The sequence below is a fragment of the Triturus cristatus genome, chromosome 4_2, assembly GCF_964204655.1.
Source record: "Triturus cristatus chromosome 4_2, aTriCri1.1, whole genome shotgun sequence".
Lineage (NCBI taxonomy): Eukaryota > Metazoa > Chordata > Amphibia > Caudata > Salamandridae > Triturus > Triturus cristatus.
In genome coordinates, this window is record NC_140586.1 from 305,654,521 (window position 1) to 305,674,657 (window position 20,137).

The 20,137-nt window shown below is 46.3% G+C and overlaps 1 protein-coding gene across 4 annotated transcripts in view; it reads left to right on the top strand.

Moving 5' to 3' along the window:
* The window catches only part of RASAL2 (RAS protein activator like 2), an 891,981-nt gene that overhangs the window by 412,767 nt on the left and 459,077 nt on the right, over positions 1-20,137 (top strand). The window contains exon 1 of one of the 4 annotated variants that reach the window (XM_085601618.1): positions 3,255-3,831. The exons of the other annotated variants lie outside the window; for them this stretch is intronic. Coding sequence (XP_085457744.1) covers positions 3,270-3,831 — 562 coding nt within the window. The 5' untranslated portion in view covers positions 3,255-3,269. Of the gene's footprint in view, positions 1-3,254; positions 3,832-20,137 lie in introns of those variants that run through there. 4 annotated transcript variants of the gene reach the window in all.

Genomic DNA, 20,137 nt, shown 5'->3' on the forward strand with positions numbered 1-20,137 from the left:
ACTTTCCACCACAGAAATGTGTGGAAAATGTGTTTTTTTAATTAATTTTTTAGGTTTGCAAGGGATTCTGGGTAACAGACCCTGGTGGGAGGCAGTCAAGTCACCCCGTCCTGGATTCCCCTGGGTGTCTAGTTTTCAAAAATGTATAGGTTTGCTAGGTTTCCCAAGGTGCCCGCAGAGCTAGGGTTCAAAAACTACAGCTAGACATTTTGCCAAAAAAGGGTCATTTTTCACTGCGAAATTGAGGTGTGACCACGTTGCATTTTGCTCCGTTTCCTGTCGCGGGCACTAGGCCGACCCACACAAGTGAGGTACCGTTTTTCTCGTAAGACTTTGGGCAACGCAGGGTGGGTGGAAATTTGTGGATCCACGCAGATTCCGGAACTTTCCACCACAGAAATGTGTGGAAAATGTGGTTTTTTTTGTCAATTTTTTAGCTTTGCAAGGGATTCTGGGTAACAGACCCTGGTGGGAGGCCGTCAAGTCACCCCATCCTGGATTCCCCTGGGTGTCTAGTTTTCAAAAATGTATAGGTTTGCTAGGTTTCCCAAGGTGCCCGCAGAGCTAGGGTTAAAAAACTAGAGCTAGGCACTTTGCCAAAAAAGGGTAAATTTTCACTGCGATATTGAGTTGTGACCACGTTGCGTTTTGCGCCGTTTCCTGTCACGGGCACTATGCCTACCCACACAAGTGAGGTGCCATTTTTATCGGGAGACTTAGGGTAATTCAGTTTTGTAAAGGAACTGTTATTATCTATTGACTTTCGATACATTTCTGCCTTCCAAATGAAAGATATTGTGTAAAAAATAAGTCATTCTAAAAAATGACTGATAATTCTCATGCTAGTATGAGTATCCCCAATTTCAGAAATGTGCAAATATCTACTGTTTCTAAACTCTATATTTTGTTCCCATTTCAGAAATACATAGGTGTCTTTCATACCGATTTTTCCATGTACACATTTTTACAGAATAATTACTATATACCCGGTACATAATAAAAAACCATTGCAAGTTGCTGCTCAGTTTTTGGCTCTGGGTTCGTCGGGTTCTTGGTGAACCTACAAGTCCTATATATCCCCACAACCAGTAATGTCCAGCGGATGTAATGGTATATTGCTTTCAAAGAGCTGTCATAATTAGAAGAAGTTACAGGTGAAAACGTTGACACGAAAGGCTTTTTTTTCAACTAATTTTCAATTTATCCTATATTTAACTGTTAGTTTCTATAAAAAAAACCTTGATGGATCTACACAAATGACCCCTTGCTGAATTCAGAATGTTGTCTTCTTCTCGAAAATGTATAGCTTTCCAGGATCCATTATTGCTTTTGTACCCATTTCTGCTATTAACTGGAAGGAGGTCAAAAGCACAAAAAATAGCAAAATTAGGCTATGTCCCAGAAAAATGCCAAAACTGTGTAAAAGATGTTGGGTTTCTGACAAAAGTCTGGTATCCCCGAAACGCTGGGAAAATGGTGATTTCAACCCCACAAACCCTTTTTTGATAACATTTGCAGGGAAATACCCAGATGCTTTCATTTGCAGCCCGTTTTTCCAAATTTCCCCCCAAAAAACTAAATTTTGCTGTATTTTGGCTCATTTCTGTGACCCCTCTGGGAGAATCCACAAACCCTGAGTACCTTTAGAATCCCCATGATGTTGGAAGAAAAGGACGCAAATTTGGCGTGGATACCTTATGTGGTCAAAAAGTTACAGGGGTCTAAGCGCGCACTACCCCAAATAGCCAAAAAAGGGTGTGGCACAGGAGGGGAAAAGGCCTGGCAGCGAAGGGGTTAAGGTTCTAATGTAATTACTAAATTAGAAGACCGTGTTTACTACTTATAAATCTACTGTTTTCCATTCTGAATTCCAAGAAAGTGACTTTCTGTAATCCAGGCGCTTGATATCTGGTCATAAGTGGTTTGTTTTTAAAACGTCTTCATCTGTGGTATCTATGGCCGCCTAGCTGACCGGTTAAGGAACTCATCAATAATTGGTTGTTCTACCCCTATAGAGGCTAATTCAGCCTTCATGCTTTGTGCGTTTATTACGTGCTCTGATATCTTTTGGATTGCTGATCAGGCCGGTAATACCGAATTGGGTGCAAACAGGAGTATTTATGCAAAATGACTGCACGGTCCACCAGTTTTTCCTGCACAAATGTCGCCATGTTTTGTGTACGGAAAATGCACATACTTTAAGCTTTGTATCTCAGAGCGACGGAAAGCATGCACGATTACTGAGTTATCCCGTAGCCCTGTCTGCAGAATGTGTCCTGATGCGGTAATACCACAGCCGAGAAAAATAAAATAACCCTGCTGTGTGGGTAATTCCCCATGCAGTATTAGTGCATTTCACTGGTGCACTTGGAATGAACCCTCAAGTATCTTAGTAGCTTTAGCAGACCACCGCGCCTTAATGTCTCCCGGTCATGTTGAACCACACTAACTCTTGGCATACTTCTTGACACTGAGCTTGAGTCTGAAGAATTTACGTGTTTTCCATTACTTTTTTGGGAACCTTCTGGTAGTTGTTTTGCTTTCTTGCAGTGTCTTTGCAGATTGCTGCTCTAGCTTCAGACTAGTTCTGAAGCTTCGTTAGAATAGTGTCCAAGGGCTGTGGCGGTCCTTTGGACCAGTGGGAGGGATATTGGAAAATCCATGGCCGGCCTAGCTGCTTAGGCTTTCCACCATAAGACCTCAACCAGCTGGAGAAGCTGATAGGCCAATTGTAGAACCCCAAACTCCACATGTTTGTATCTTTCCACTGGAATGCTGCAGTCACTTGCACTTTTTGGCGATATACACTAGTACTTTGATTCCAGATTAGTGAGTGCCGACACAAGTAATTTTTGTGTGTCTATTTTAAGCCATTATTTTTACAGAACTATGAACCATCACTCTGATTGGCCCGGGCAATCTTTGTGGTTTTTGAGTTTGCCACTTGTCATTTCCTGACAGTCGTAGACAAGCGTCTCATCGCTGTACAGGAAGTGACCGAGGCCTTGCGTGCGCAGTGAATGGGGATTTTTCAAATGTAGTGCGTGATCTGTCTGAGACTCAGTTGGCTAGTTCTGACGATGCAGAGCCAGCTGCTATGCAGAATCGTGGATCAGAAGCTGTTTGTTCCTGTTGTATGTGAAGCAGTTTTTGCCAATGGATTGCTGCTGGATCTCATAGCGACTGCCTTCTGTAGAACTGTTTGTGGTGCTCGTGCGGTGTAACAATTGGTTGTGAGAAACTTGCAGAAGCACCAAAGGCTTGAGGTCATGAATATTTTTAAAAAGCAGAAGTTCCGCACTCCGGTGTACCAGCGATCCGCCTCCGTACCTGCTAGCCACATTTTAGGAGATGTGAGCCATAGTCTGAAGGATTACCAGTGGTGTCGCCACATGAAGACCCAAGAGAGTGTGTCTGGGCACGTCGCATCCAATCCACCTGGGAAGTTGTTACACACCTACAGGTGGCAGAGCCTCCCAACAACTGGCAGATTTGTGGGCAGTAGATATTCGCCATTAATGTATTCTCCCAAGGACCTGGAGTCAAGGTCTGCTGGAGACCTCAGGAGAAGGGCACCTGTCAGACATTGTGTCCTGAAACAGCAATCAGTGGTGACGGTGGACAGCCCTTGTACTCGGGTCCAATTCCTCAGGTCCGTGTCTGCACCTGCAGGAACAGCAACCTCTTCTAAACCAAGAAGGTCCGTCCTGCGACAAGTGCAGTCAGTAGAGTCCAAGGAGGATGGCGACTACAGATGCGGCTTTTTGACCAGCCTTTCTAGCAGCCTGCATTGGATGCAGAGGTTTAGCGGGTCACAGAACGGGAATTCAGGTATGTTGCACTGGAGAAATGCAGAACACAGCTTGTGTCAAGTGGCATTCCATCTCCACCGTAGCTACTTGTTCATGTGGGGCGGAGGAGGGGTTACTTGTCTGTCACCTGGTCAGTGTTTCATTGAAGAGTTTGCACTTCCATAAGACTACACCACTTCAGCCACAGTCCTGCATCTTTTCACCTCCTAAAATACTGAACAGGATTCACACTTCTTTCAGTAGTGCAAGTGGCATCAGGGTTTGTGACCACTTCAACCTCTAAGCTGGTGGCTTGCCCTTGATGTAAAACTAAATTTTTCCTGAAAAATGTTTCCTTTAAATCATTATCCTGTCTGATATGAAACCAAGATTCTGCCAGGCACCATGAACAAAAGAGAAACCTGAGATCAAACTTGGCTCCACTGTTCATAATTCCTCTTTATCAGAGGCTTTGCCTTGAAGGCAGCTCCTTCTCAATACAGACTGCAAGCTCTGGAATACGCTCCTAAAGAGAATAAATACCATGTCAATTATTGAGAATTCAGAAGAAAAGTAAATACTTGCCTTTTTTCAAATACCACACTCAGCTGAATATCCTCCCACATATATTCACTGGTTTGTGTATGCACCATAATCTTGCCCTTGAACCACAGCCGATACCATGCTTTGCATGCCACAGGCCAAGTTCAGAGGACACACTTCTAGCTTCACGTGACACTAAAGCTGAACACTACTAGACAACTCTTCCTCCACTCACTCATGCACTACATATGTTGAAATTAATCATTACACTACTAGAGAAAGCACCATGCTTCTTGAGAAAACGAGGTATGAGGCGCTATAGAAATGCTACAATATGATACAATAATTTAAAACATTTTTGTTCAATCCACAGGATTACCTGGAAGTTGCACAATTTTAGAAACTCACTATATTTCACGCACACACACACACACACACACATAGGCAAGCAAGCAAGCTCGCTAGCCTGCTTTCAGTATTAAAACTGCGATTTTGGTAAACTAGTGTATCAAGAACCAATAACGACACTTGCGTGATTTATTGTATTGTCTAGAAGGCAATTTCTTGAAGAAATACACCTCTTACGCTCCAATACTGACATTACGTGAAAACGCTGGTGGTGTAGGTAGAAGAAAATGGAAATAACTGAAATTGATAATGGTAAAATAAAATGGAATATGGATTAGGTTTTGACAGAATGATGCACGTATTTTGACTGTAGTTGTGAAACTACCATGCACCTTTTTTGTGAAGAATCTACTATGACAAAGTATTTAATTTTGTTAAATGTATTTATTGGTACTGGAAATTAGCGAGTAATAACATTTGAGGAAAGGAAAAGCAAAGTGAGAGCTGCTTGTTGTAATCTCACTTTATCTCACCTCCAACACTTTAAAAAAAAAAACAGTTTTGCGGAATGCCATAAAACGTCTCAAGCTCCACAAGGCGCCTGGGCCCGACGGCTATACCGCACACTTCTATAAGCACTTTGTAGACGAGCTAACCCCGCATTTGACGGCTCTGTTTCGGGCGGTGGCGAAAGAGGCACGAGTGTCCAAGTCGATGGCAGAGGCGGTAATTACGGTTCTGCCTAAACCGGGCAAGGACCTGCAGGTGTGTGCGTCATATCGCCCCATAGCACTTTTGAACCTAGATGCCAAGCTCTACTCCATGATCTTAGCTAGCCGCCTGGACGACCTGCTACCTCGATTGATCCACCCGGACCAATCGGGCTTCATTAAAGGGCGCCAGACGCACGATAATATACGGCGTACAATCCACCTTATCGAGAAGACATCCCGATACAAGATTCCAGCTGTGCTGGTCGGGTTGGACGCCGAAAAAGCGTTCGACCGCGTGGATTGGCCCTTCCTCTTCTTGACCTTGCGAAAATTTGGGTTCGGGGACGCCTTCATGGAGATGGTGCGTGCTAACTACTGCCATCCTTCCGCGAGAGTGGTGGTCAACGGGACACCTTCCGAGCCCTTCCAACTGACTAGAGGTACTAGACAGGGGTGCCCGCTGTCCCCTCTGCTCTTCGCCCTCAGCATAGAGCCACTTGCCATTCGGGTGAGGGAGAATGCATTCATTAAAGGGATACGGTTTGGTGGGGAGGACCACAAAATCTCCCTCTTCGCGGATGATGTTCTGCTGACTCTGGGGGAGCCACATATCTCTCTCCCCGCGGTGCGGGGCGAACTGCGGGACTTCGAGAAAGTGGCAGGCTTTAAGGTCAACATGACCAAGTCATACATACTCAATCTCACACTCTCGAGAGCGGAGGTGGCCTCGCTCAAATCCCAGACGACGCTCTCATGGGCTCAGCACTCGCTACAATATTTAGGGGTGCAGCTTACGCCGACGGTTTCGGGGCTGTATGGGGCCAACTACACCACAGTTTTGCCGCACTTGCGGCAGGAGCTGGGGCGGTGGAAGCCCTTGTATATATCCTGGTTGGGGCGAATCAACGCGGTGAAGATGATGGTGCTGCCCCGGGTTCTTTACTTGTTTCAGGCTTTGCCGATCCCGCTGGAGAAAGCGTTTCTTCCGCAGCTGAAGATGATGATCACTAAGTTTGTGTGGCAGGGGGGGAGGGCCCGGCTCCCTTTTACAGTGCTTCGGAAACAGAGGGCGGACGGAGGGATGGGGCTGCCGGACTTTGAGCTTTACTATCAAGCGGCCCAATTGCGGGTCGTGTTAGAATGGACGGCGCGGGAATCGGAGAAGCATTGGCTTCATATGGACCGCGCGATCGCCGGCAGATCAATCTGGGATCTGCTGTGGAAACCGAGGAGAGACAGACCGCCGAATGCTTATCTTAGCACGCCGACGCGCACTACGCTGGAGGTTTGGGATCGGGTCACGCGGAGAGAGGGGTGGACGACATTCCCTTCACCATACACCCCGATACACTTTAATCCGGCCTTCGCGCCAGCCAGTGATGAGGGTCCCTTTGATTAGTGACGGGAAGGGGGGTGTCTAAAGCTGGCGGACCTATTTGATAAGGGGGCGTTCCGCTCGTTTCAGAACTGTAGGAGTGAGTTTGGGGTTCCTAACAGTGAGCATTTCCACTATTTGCAGCTCAAACACTGGGCCACGGCGTCACCGTTGAGGGAGGCGGGCTGCCGGAGCCTCACGGATATGGAGAAACTGGTTTTAACGCAGGCGGGTTCTATGAAGGGGGCAATCTCGTCTCTCTATAGGATGCTGCTGACCACACTACACACACCCAGGGCCAGATATATGGAATTCTAGGAGCACCTCTTGGGGAGAGGGATAACTGAAGCGGAGTGGAAGGGCTTGTGGCAGGATATTCCCAGACATAACTTGTCGGTAGGCCTAAGGGAGGCTCACTACAAAACCATTTTTGACTGCTACCTCTACCCCACAAAATTGGCTCGGATCTTCCCGGGGACCTCTGCACTCTGCTGGCGGGGATGTGGTCTCCTCGGGGATTTCAAGCATATCTGGTGGGACTGCCCCAGTATTCAACCTTTTTGGGAAGAAATTGTAGCGCAGATTAAAGAGATCTTGGGCTTTACACCCCCCGGGGAACTCGCTCATGTGATCCTGGGTCTTCGGGGAGAGGATTGGGAGGGAGTGTCCAGAGGAGACAAGGCTATATGGTGGCTCTGCGTGGGGGCGGCTAAGCTCACGGTGGCGGCGGCATGGAAGAAACAGGCCGCTCCCGCTGTGTCACTGTGGCACGCCCGCCTGTGGCGCCTGCTCTCGATGGAGCGCCTGGCGGTGTGCTTTAGGGATGATCCCGCAGCCTTTGAGGAGTCTTGGGGCGCTCTGCTGGCTTACTTATCTAGGGGCCTCCCGGCAGCTGTCTTCCCGCCCACTTTGAGGGCTTTGCGTATCTTCCAGACCTGGCGCTCCCCGGACTGATATTGTTCCCTTTTTTCGGACGCTTTGCAGCTGCCTCAGGGGGGGGGGGGGGGGGCGGGAGGGGGTGGTGGGGGGGGGTACTGGAGGGGTTCGGGGAGGGATTCCCATGGGCCGCACACGGAGCATCTGAACCACCTATGGGGCATTGGGTAGATACCTATGGCCAGGGGACACCCGGCAGTTACTTGTTATTGTATGATTATACATGTGCACTGATACTGTTGCTATGAAACTCAATAAAATACAGAGAGGAATGGAAGGGGCTGAGGAGCTGCGAAGGCTTAACGGCACTTGAAATCAGAGTGTGAGGGAGCCAGAGCGAAGGCACCTGGTCAAGGGGTATTTTTCAAAGGTGGGACGGTTTAACAGTTTAGGTCTGCCACGGAACAACCCCACCACTCCAAAGTTGACGTAGCAGCTGAACAAGTCCGGCCTGTTCTTTCCTACAGTTCAAGACCAACAAGGGTAGGCCTCTGATGTGAACCCACACAATTCTGCATTGAAATCCAGGAAAACAAATGGTTCAGTTTACTACAGAGACTGTAAATGTTTCGTTAAGATCCCCCTAGAAGCAAACATTCCATCACACCGTGATGACACCAGGGTTTAATTTCCTCTGTGGTCTTCCGTGCACCTGAAACCACATGGCTCCAAGTGTGGTCAGTGCTGTGTCCCATCTTCCTTTACCTCCGAGATCTCAACATCTGGCTGACAAATGGAGTTACTGGCACTGTCGGCCAGTGTCTCCAGTCAGTTTGGTAGGTTCTGCTCACTTACGTACAGTAATATTCATGATAAAAGTACAGAATCCACGTTCTTTCCCCAATAGCAGCAACCTTTTAACCCGATGAAATTAAATGTTGGGTATGTTAATATAATTAAATAGATAGCAGTAAAATTCATTAAAAATACATTTTCAGTTATGTACATTTTAAAAATGCGGTATCCACTTACTTTCCACCATAGCAGCTACATTTCAACTCAATTCAATAATGTATATCTTTTGTCTGAAGTATTTTGCCTAAGCTAGGTAAGGGAATCTTAAAAGAGGGATAGAATTACTAAACCCCCTTCAATCTGTCCCTCAGAAAGGTTTTTATGCCTTTCATATAATTCCCCAATGCAATGGCTACATCAAGATTTGTCATTTCTATTAGTATGTCTATAGCTTGAGCTCTTGACCAAATTCCGTATTTTAAGAAGATCGGGCATAAAAACAATTTCCTCAATGCTTAAACCGCAAGGCAATCTACCAATATATGCAGGATATCATTTTTAGTTCCAAGACCACATTTACAGATTCCATCAGCATACAACATTTCAGCCTTTGTTTTTCCCTCCATTAGCCACTAGTTAAATTTAAGATTATGTGTAAGAGTAAGTGGCCCGCAGTACGTTGGGTGCCAAACCCTGTGTGCCACCCTTGATGGTTTACATGAACCGGGCTAGGAGCGGCGCTGTTGAAGTGAGTAGCGCACAGACAATCTACACCGCACATGAACAGCACTTTAACTTCATTTCTTTACAACAAAGGGGCTTAAACCTGATTGGTCACTTGTAGTAATAGCCGTGATTTTTAGTAGTGGCTGCATTCGCTCAGAGGATAGCTAATCAGTGCTTAATTTGAGGCGGTGCTGAGCACCGGCACTTAATTGGTTTTCGGTGGTGCAAGCTGCAGTGGCCTCCTGGTCAGAGCCCTGGCACTTAATATTTTACAAAGTCAGCACTGCAGAAAATAATAACAGACTTAATCTGATAGGATTACGAACGAACGAGAGTGAGTGTGTGTGTGTGTGTGTCTGTCTGTCTGTCTCAGACATTCCCCTCACACTTGGCACCAATTCTGATTAGGGATTTGTCACCACAGAGTTAGGCCGTTTGACCCTAAATGTCAAGTTGGTGTCAAAAAGCTATTCAGACTATGGGGGTTTGTTTGTTAATGGCAGTACGCCCATAGGTTGCTGAGATTGAGGGCTGACCTAAATGAGTGGCGACTTCAGGTAAGGCGAAGTGACCATTAATTATTCGTAATGCAGTAGCCGCGACCTTCCCCTTACGTGTATCGAAAATGGCCGGATGCCCTGCGAACAAAGACACCGTGGTGGTCCATAAGCGGGTAAGGTTAAAGCCGAAAAGCAACCAATCACATGATGTTTTGTGGCAGCGTCACAATTGTAGTCCTTTTTGGCGCATTAAAGAAGGCGGCTTCGGTTCCACAGCTCCCCTTGCAGCCCTGAAGAGTGCGCCGCTTACCAGAGCGCGGGAAGCCTGGCTTCTGCTGTCAGCTTTTGTCGCAGTATTCTAGAGCGGCGCTGCCACGAAGGGGAAAAAAACACGAATCTCTTCAGAGTGGCAAGTGTGCGCGCCAGCGCTGCAGGTCCCCGGGCCCTCTCCGTGTGACTGCTTAACCGTAAAACATGTAGTGTCAGAGGCCAAGTGCTCAGAGCATGTGAAGGTTTAACAAGCTGTGATGCGGGTCACCGAGCTTGCAGTGACGCCCTGCAGGCCTGTCTTCCACCCAGCTGACAGTCCCTGTCCCTTCTGTAGCTGAACAGCCCTGGCCCTGTGTGCAGTCCTCTACCTGCAGACTCAACCTGTGCATGCTGAATGCTCTTAAACCAGCGGTGTCCAACATAGGTCCAGAGGCTGTATCCATGGCAGATTTTCAGGATATCCACATAAAATATTGAATCTGTTTGTCACTTTTTTGTCATATTCAGAGGATAGTCTGAAAATACGGTCTGGATCTGGCCCTTCTAGAACTACCTAAATCTGCACATTGAACCTGGTGCACAAGCAAGCTGTCTGGGTGGGAGCACCGACAGCGTACCCCGGCCTGTCATTAGGTCTTCATTAGAACCTTCCTGCCTGCAATGTTTGATTCAGGGAAATATGTAGAACACAGATATAGGAGTGGGGGGGTTGAGCCCCATTTGAGCTTAGAGAAGTTTGCCGATGTTGGCTTTGGTACGCACAAAGACTTGGAAATACTTAATCTTCGTTTTGAGGTTGTAAATATGCTTACTTACCTTTTTTGTAATTACTTATTTTTGTTCGAGAGCAAAAGAGGCCTTGGCCACCACAAAGGGAATATTTCTGTTGATGTGGTCCGAGTAATGGGAAATCAAAACAACGTGGGTACCTCTTTCGCAAAATTAGAAAAAAATCACAAATTGTGGCCCTTGGATGGACCAAACGAGCAATGACTAATATTTTTGGGAAGAAGACTATTTGCGGAGGAGCTGGGTTGATATATTCAGCATGAGAGAGAAGTTTGAGCCTTACAAGCAATCCACCTGATGTTCGATATAAAACATGGCCCTTTATGAGTACTTCTAGTCATATTTGTAAACACTGTACTGCACATTACTCACCCTCTCTTAAGGGGCCAACAACCTATGAAGCAAGTCTACAATGGGGTGAATTGGATGGTATTTTATTCGAAGGCAGTTTGAAAGGAAGCTGCTTGTCATGCAAAGCCTGACAGACCTTCAGGGTGCTCGGTTACCTTTGAGGGAGCATGGTGTGAGGAATGGTAGGGTTCCTGAGCGCCACATCTGAGAAAACCATGCACCTAACATGAAGTGCAAGAGAACTGTTGGATGAATGTGGGTGAGTCCAAGGAGCAGAATTCTTGAGAGAAGGATGGCTTGTTAATTGTGACGATTAAGCTTGAAATTGGGAGGTATTAACTAAGGGTGGGAGGAATATTCCGTTCCGCCCGCAGAATTTTCAGAATTTTGGCGATTCCGAGTTACTCTTGTAGCACCGAGTACCGGCCAAATTCCGCCAATCGCAGCGTGATGGAATTTTTTCTCGTGCAAGGCTCCAGAACAGTAATTTGGCGAGTGTGAAGAGATTTGGTGTTCCCTAGTACAATTTCCAGTCGCTAGGAGGACATCCGGCGAGATTTTTCTAACATGGACGGTCACAACTGTTTGTCATCAGAAGGCTACTACTTCAGTAGAAAATCTACTTGAACCTCCGCAAAAGCAACTTAAGTAGCTGCCCTCTGGCGCACCACGTGGTGCAGTTTGCGCTGATTTTTTAGCACGGAATGCGCTACTGATGCTAAATCACATTGCGAGCAGCGCGACGTGCCTATTTCCGCCCATTAGCGGAACTTCGCATAATCTCTCAGTTTTTATGTAGCTCAGCAGAATTCTGCCCACCCGTAGTTTTAACACATGATGATCATTTAGTAGAGTCTTGAATGCTGAGTCGTAACTGAAACTAAATTCTACTGTTATGTTTCCACACCAACAGTTGCCACATAAATATTGTAATAATAAAATATTCATTATTCACAAAAGTTGAGTCTCAGGCTCGTTGGAAGTTCTCTTGATACAATACCATTTCTACTGCAAACCTCCACCTAGTTGTTTTTAGTAGGATTACATACAACGGTGTACCCCATTTATTGTGTGGCTTTCTCACACGTAATTTATTTTGACTTGTACTTTTTGACTCTTATTCCCTTCATATCATGCATACAGAGTTTGTTCCTATAGAGGACTCTCCACATTCTTCTACAATCCCTATCGCCTCGTATTACATCATGTGTAGTCTTTTGTACTACCCTTGTTAAAAAAGATCAATTTTATACTAGTTCCTATTGACTAAATATTGAAAAACAATAGCATTATGCATTCCTTTTTATTAGTAACTTTTCCATGTGCCTCAATGCATATTTTTCTATATAGAAGGGGAATCTGTTGCTTGGTTTTTGGTGCACGTTCTGTCTGGATACGGCCATTTTGGGTATGCTCAGGACAATATTTTTACCACTGCTCCTTAGCCTTAGTTTTGCTTTTGACAGAAAGGTTCTGCACAACGTAAGACAATTGTTCCTAAGTACGTTTCTATTAAATTACTGATTATTTCACGCCTTATTGCTAATTTGTTTTGCCTCCTATAATAATATCAAATACCCAGCTCCACCATCCAACAGCATGGGTTGCTTGAGAGTGAGCAGCTGGTTTGTCACAGCATGTTTGTATGTCATCACACGTCTTCTTCCCATATGACCAGGGAGATGCAGAGGTCCCAGTGATTGTATTGAACCATCTACCAATGTGAACATGCAGAATGATTTGCCTGAGACCAACTTTTGGAGTTGAGATCAAAAAATGTTTTACCCATTGATTTGCTAAAGCATACCGAAGTGGACCTGAAGAGTCCAGCCAATCATGGCCTCACCCAGGTTTCAAAATACGCCAACAATTGCATTACCATGAAACCTTGATCTATAAGGGATAAAATAATAGTAGTCACCCATTCTCAATAGTTCTGAGTGCCCACCCCACCACACCTATACCCTCCCTTTCCATTTGCTCTGGGGATGGTAGGTGGGGAAAACAAGGATTCCGTACCATGTGGCTCCCAGAGGGCAGGCAGCTGATGGCGGGTGTCTTCCAGTAGGCGAGTGTCAGCAGCACAGCACAAAGTATCCGAGGCGGGCAGCAGGCAACAAAGTGGCCTGGTTCCCTCCTAGCTTCCCCTTTAGAGAGGGCCCATGCCCTATCAGTCCTCCCTACTGGAAACAGAAATGTTTGCATTACCTGTAAGAACTATGTCCTTCCTGTCATGATGCGGTGATGGTCCTGCAGCCACCACTACCACAGCACCCCCACCATATTCGGTGGAACCTTGGTTTATACTTGTTTAATTGTCTTGCTGTCCTTTACAGTAGCTGTTAAAAGCACCTCTGAGGCAGGAATCTTTTATTATTTTTACTATTAATGATGCCATTTTTTTCCAACTAGTATTGTAAACCCAGTTACTCAATTATTTAAGCCATTTTTTCTTAGTTCTAAAATAATATAATTGACACACACTACCTTGATTTTCTTAGTTGCATAGCAACATATTTTTCTGACTGTCCCAGACAATTTGGGTCCCCTCTCATTGCCTTATTTAGGTTGAGCCTAGGCAGCTCATGCGCTGCTCTGCGAGGTATGCTGTATTAAAAATATGGACTTGTAGCACCGCAATTGGATCCTCTTTCTCTCCTTCATAAATGCCGTCTTTTGATTGGTTAAGTAGCTTACTCGTCCCTCCTTTTGGCTTTAGTAACCTCCCAAAGTGATTGTCCCGTCACGTGTGCTCTTCTTTTTATAGTTATTTATGATTGTTTGTGAGCACTATTTCTTTTTTTTCTCAAACTTGTTTTTATTGAGTTTACACAACAAGTATCATAGCATATGGTAATGTCTACAATCGTTCCCCCAATATACAGCTTTCATAGAACTAATTACTTGAACAGAGCATTGTGGTTGCTACGAGTCATACTGCCTCAAAGTCAGTTACAGATTACCATTGCGTTAAAGGAAAAAGGAAAAAAGACCAACAAGCTGGGTGTGTCTGACCCAGTCTTTACATGACCCTGGGTGACTAAGTAGTGCGGAGCTAAGTCTGTGATGCGCTGTGGTGTGAGACGGTATGCCATTTAGAATTGGAAAAAGTGTAATGCTCTAATCCTCGGGGAGCAGGCAGTCCACGGTAGTCCCACAGACAGGCAGTTAACCGAGGGTCCCCAAGCATATTCGAAAATTTTAAAGGCATCTCTATAAATATCACTCATGCGTTCCATGGTTAGTGCCCTCCATAAGCGTGCCTGCCACAGCCGTTTTGGCCGCACCCAGACAAAGCCACATGATGGCTTGAACCGACGTGGTCTGATATTTTAGACTCGGGTCTCGGAGCCCCAAAAGCGCGAATTCAGGGGAATCCGGGATGGGATACCCTAGTATGTCTTTAATATGAGCGAGAATTTCGTTCCAGAAAGGACGAATGGCCGGGCAGTCCCACCAGATGTGATGGAAATCGCAGAGGAGGCCACAACCTCTCCAGCATAAATCTGTTGTGTTGGGGAATATCTTCTTAAGTTTAGTGGGGTATAGGTACCAGTCGTAGAGTACCTTGTAGTGGGCCTCCCACTGCACCAGTGAGTGGTTGTGACTCTGTACGTCTCTCTATGGAGCTTTCCACGGCATGTCCGTGATGTCCTGCCCAAGTGTAAGTTCCCAAAAGTCAATGTAGCGAGGACGGGGGGGATGGTAGAGTGTGTAGTAATAGTGTGTATTGGAAGGAGATGGCCCCTTTCATTGTGCCCGCCCCCGTTAGGTAGCGTTATAATGGTGTGGGTTCCCTTGTTGCCCCTTCCCTAATCTCTGGTTGCAAGGCCCAGTGGCGTAGTTGGAGGTAATGGAAGTATTCGGACTTGGGCAAATTAAATTCTCGCTGACAATTTTCAAATGTGAGGACATCTCGGTTATGGAATAGATGTGTAAGAGCGAGACAACCACCCTCCCCCCAAGCTTCGAAAGGGCCCGGTTTTAGTGCGGGGGGGGGGGGAACGCTGGGTTGTAGTGTATAGGCTTGAATGGGGATGGAAACGTCGTCCAGTCCGTCTGATGCAATATGTCGTCCCCAGATTTGGAGGGTCGTTTTGGTAGGGGTGCTAATATATGCATTTGCTGGGCGGTCTGTTTCGGCTTCCAGAGGAGATCCCAGATCACCCAACCCGCTATCGCCCGGTACATGTGTAACCAATGTTTGTCCGACGCATGTTGGGACCATTCGACACTATTTCTTTTTTAGTGGCTTGCCAGCTGCTTGTAAAACTTTGCGCTTATCTTCTCTTGTTAATTTTTTCGTGGCTTCTTTTATATTTACAGTCGCACTCAGTTGTCAGTGCGGCCTTATGTGGAACTCGCCCCCAGCACCATTCCCAGGTCGATGCTTGCCCATTGAAGATAAAGATTAAAAAGGCATGTAAAGGGGAAGGCATAGGGCTAAAATATAATATTCCATAGCACTGACAGCAGCCTACATGTAAAGCAATGCCCTGGGGCAGTCGCAGCCGGGCCCTGGCTGTGCAGAGACTGGTATCTCCAGATGTAAACATGGGGAGGGAGGACCCGGCGGCCTGCTGCTGCCTGTAGAATTCTCCATAGCAGCAGCTCCCCACTTCCTCTTCCGTTCCTCTCTCCCATCCTTCTCAGCCCTTCTCCTTCTCCCTGGTATCCAATGAGAGTGTAGGGTTGTACAGCTCCAGATTAGTCTGTCTCCTCAAAAATGTATCGTTCTTGCTCGAGTCTATATTCCACATCTATTCTATGTAAAACAGACTTCGTGCAGACATTTAAAATGAGTCAATCCGGATCCAGTGTTGTAGCTGCTTCTCTGGCCTCATTGCTAATTTCACCATTCTAAGTCCTCCAGACAGAGCTAAAAGCTTCTTCTCTGGTCCCATCAGTAACTCCTTCTTTCTAAGTCCTCCAGTCAGTGCGGCTAGCAGCTTCTCTGGTCTCGTCTGTAATTCCTCCATTCTAAGTCCTCTAGGCAGTGCTGCTTCTCTGGTTCCAGTTGTAATTCCTCATTCTTAGTCCTCTAGACAGGGCTGCTAGAAGCCTCTCTGGTACCAGTGGTAATTCCTCATTCTAAGTCTTCTAGACAGTGCTGCCAACTGCTTCTCTGGTCCCATCAGTAACTCCTCCAGTCTAAGACTTCTAGGCAGTGTTGTAGCTTTGTCTCTGTTCCCAGTGGTAATTCTCCATTCTTAGTCCTCTAGATAGTGCTGCAGCTGCTTCTCTGGTCCCACTGGTAATTCCTCATTCTTAGTCCTCTATCCAGTGCTGCTAGCTGCTTCTTTGGTCCTGTCGGTAATTCCTCATTCCAAGTCCTGTAGACAGTGCTGCTAGCTGCTACTCTGGTCATGTTGGTAATTCCTCAATCTAAGTCCTCTAGGCAGTGCTGCAGCTGTGTCTCTGGTCACAGTGGTAACAACTCATTCTTAGTCCTCTAGGCTGTGCAGCTGGCTTCTTCTCTGGTCTTGTTGGTAATTCCTCATTCTACGTACTCTAGGCAGTGCTGCTAAGTGCATCTCTGGTCCGAGTCGTAATTCTTCATTCTAAATCCTCTAGCCAGTGCTGCTAGCTGCTTCTCTTGTCCCGTCATTAATTCCTCATTCTAAGTCTTCTAGACAGTACTGCTACCTGCTTCTCTGGTCTCAACTGTAATTCCTCATTCTAAACCCTCTAGACCATGGGTACTCACAAACTTTCTCTCGGGGGCCAAATTTACTGTGTGGTTTCTGGCCGAGGGTCGCACTGGTGGGGGCGGGGTCATTGGGGGCGGGGTCATTGGGGGCGGGGTCAGTGGGGCGGGGCTATAGGGGGGGGGGAAATTCACTGCCGTTTCAAAACATTACTAGACAATGCTGTATTTGGTCAGTATCTCATACACAGGACGGTCAGGGGATACATTTAGTCTCCAGTACAGTGAGTGTTTGCATTATCAGTGGGGCACATGCCTGCATTTTAAAGCCACACAGTCACATATAGATACATATAGGCTTTATGGAGCCCATAGGTTCGGTTGCTATCACTTTGTGAACCTCACACGGCTAACATTGTACTTCCTGTGTGCAGTGAGTTGTCACAACAGATACACAATAGCAGGTTTGAATTACCTCGTTTTCCTCTCGTCAACAGAGCTGATTATCAGTGTTTCCACGGCCTCGCGCGACCCCACAGATCAATCACAAGCCTTGGAGAGTGTTAACCACAATCTGGCCTCTTTCGAGACTACTTCAAAGGGTCACAAGACAATTGTCTTGTTTGAGCGCACTGTCCACTTACAATGGCTGGAGAGCAAAGAGAGTGTGGCTCATTTTATTTAAAGGGTTTGCAGAGTTGCATGTGATTTCCGTGTCAGTACTGCAGCCGAGAAAATGCCTCATCGAGTTGTTGTGATTTTAAATTTGGAAGCCCCGTGCATATGTATAACTATAATGTTTTATGTGCATAATAAACTACTGTCTAAAAGAGAAATGCATCGAGAAGAACACGTTACACCTCTGCCGGAGGAAGGGGTCACAGGGACATCGGGCTCTGATGCCAGCGCCGTCAGCACATTTCATTTGTAGTCAGCCCACAGAAAGGTCTCAAAACATGAATTTTAAGGCTTTCGATCGACAGGACTCTTCTGGTGGTGGAAGTGAGGTGCCCACCCTGCCTCGGGTTTATGATTGAATTATAACTTTGCACGGCGGACATAGAAACACAAAACAGAAGCGGAAACACCTTTACAAAACAGAAGCGGACACAAGTACTGCCCGCGGTTACAGTTACCTGCAGCTTAAGTGATATCGGAGTTTTTCCGGCTTCAGTGAAGATTCTCCAGGGCTGCGGGCTGCGGGCTGCTGGCTGCGAGGGGGTCGACGTCACCACGGACACAGGAAGCTTCTGCAAAGGTCCTTTAAAAGTCAGCTGTAAAAGCGCTAGTCACAGCTGACTTTTAAAGGGCTTGTGCTTCGCGCCGGGTGCCGTGTGTGACGTCACGTCTTAGCGGCCCCAGCCAATCAGAGGCAAGCATAAGCAGAGAAGATGGTCGCAGGAGCAAACGTTGTGAATACATATTGAATACGTATTCACTACGTATGCTCCTGCGGCCATCTTCTCTGTTTACAGGAAGAAATTGGCATACTGTATTAATGTGTATGCAAGGGTCCGCGGGCCGCCAATGAAGGGCGGGCGGGCCGCCAGCGGCCCGCGGGCCGTACTATGAGTACCCGTGCTCTAGACAGTGCGGCAGCTGTCTCTCTGTTCCCAGTGGTAATTCCTCATTCTAAGTCCTCCAGACAGTGCTGCTTGCTGCTTCTCTTGTCGTATCTGTAATTCCTCATTCTAAGTCCTCTATACAGTGCTATTAGCTGCTTCTCTGGTCTCATTGGTAATTCCTCATTCCAATTCTGCTGGACAATGCTTCAGCTGCTTCTCTGGTCCTGCCGTTAATTCCCACATTTTAAGTCCTCTAGGCAGTGCTGCAACTGTGTCTCTGTTCCCAGTGGTAATTCCTCATTCCTAGTCCTCTAGGCAGTTCTTCAAGCTGCTTCTCTAGTCCTGTCGGTAATTCCTCGTTCTTAGTCCTCTAGACTGTGCTGCTAGCTGCTCTTCTAATCTCTTTGGTAACTCCCCCATTGTAAGTCCTCTAGGCAGTGCTGTTGGTTGCTGCTCTAGTCTTCTCTGTAATTCCTCATTATAAGTCCTCTGGAGAGTGCTCCTAGCTGCTTCGCTGGTCCCATCAGTAATTCCTCATTCAAAGTCCTCTAGAGAGTGCTGCTAGCTGCTTCTCTGGTCTCATCTGTAATTCCTCATTCTAAGTCCTCTAGACAGTGCTGCGGCTGCCTCTGTTGTCCTGTTGGTAGTTCTTCATTCTAAATCCCCTAGACAATGCTGCTTCTCTGGTCTCATCTGAAATTCTTCAATCCAAGTCCTCCAAACAGTGATGCAGCTGCGTCTTTTCTACCAGTGGTAATTCCTCATTCTTAGTTCTCTGGACAGTGCTGCTAGCTGCTTCTCTTGTCATGCCAATAACTCCCCCATTGTAAGCCCTCTAGGCAGCGCTTCAGCTGTGTCTCTGGTCACAGTTGTAATTCCTCATCTCAGTACTCTAGGCAGTGCTGCTACCTGCTTCTCTGATCTCGTCGGTAACGCCTCCATTTTAAGTCCTCTAGGCCCTGTTGCAGCTGTGTCACTGCTCCCTGTGGTAATTTCTCATTCTTAGTCCCCTAGACAGTGTTGCTGCTGCTTCTTTGGTTCCGTCGGTAACTCCCCCATTCTAAGTCCTCTAGGCAGTGCCGCAGCTGCAACTTTGTTCTTACATCCACTACACTCTAAACCAAAGCACAGAGGTAAAGGATATTGTCATCTACAACGCCAATAGCTCTAACTCACAAATGCAAGACCTATTGCATTGCAAGTGCTTGTTTTTTTGCTGTTCTGCCATAATTGGGAGTTACAGCTCATTGACCCTAAGCACTTGTTCTGATGAAGGCCCTGTTAACTTATCATATTGTGGTCGAAATGTACCCCTACTACTAAGGGGTGTAAACTGTTGACCATAACAGCAATTCATATTCTGTCAAAAATCACATTGGAAACGACTTAGTTATTTAATGTTGCAGACAAAATGTCTTTAAACTTTCTGAGATAGTTTGCGTCGTTCACAGTTGACATTGGTCTTCATTTTCCCTGTGCCGTTGTATTTAACCATAGCCCTTGCACTCCTGACTTTAATTGAAATTGTTTTCGATTAGTATCTATAAAGCTTTGTCCAAATATTACACATTGTTGTATTGCTTTTAAATGTAATTTTGATACTTTACACATTACACATTTAGTAGGCATGCTACTGGCGCTCAGTAATTAACTTCAAGTGAACCCTGAAGCAACCTCTGTTTTCTTTTAACTTAAATCATGCCTGTGGCATGTCTGTGTGAAATTGCGTTTCTCTGTCAGTTCCCCATAAGCGAAGTCCTTGTTGAAGATAACTAAATGTTAATCGAAAACAGATTATTTTAGGCCACACAATTCAATTTTTACATTCATCTAAACTTACTCGGCCAG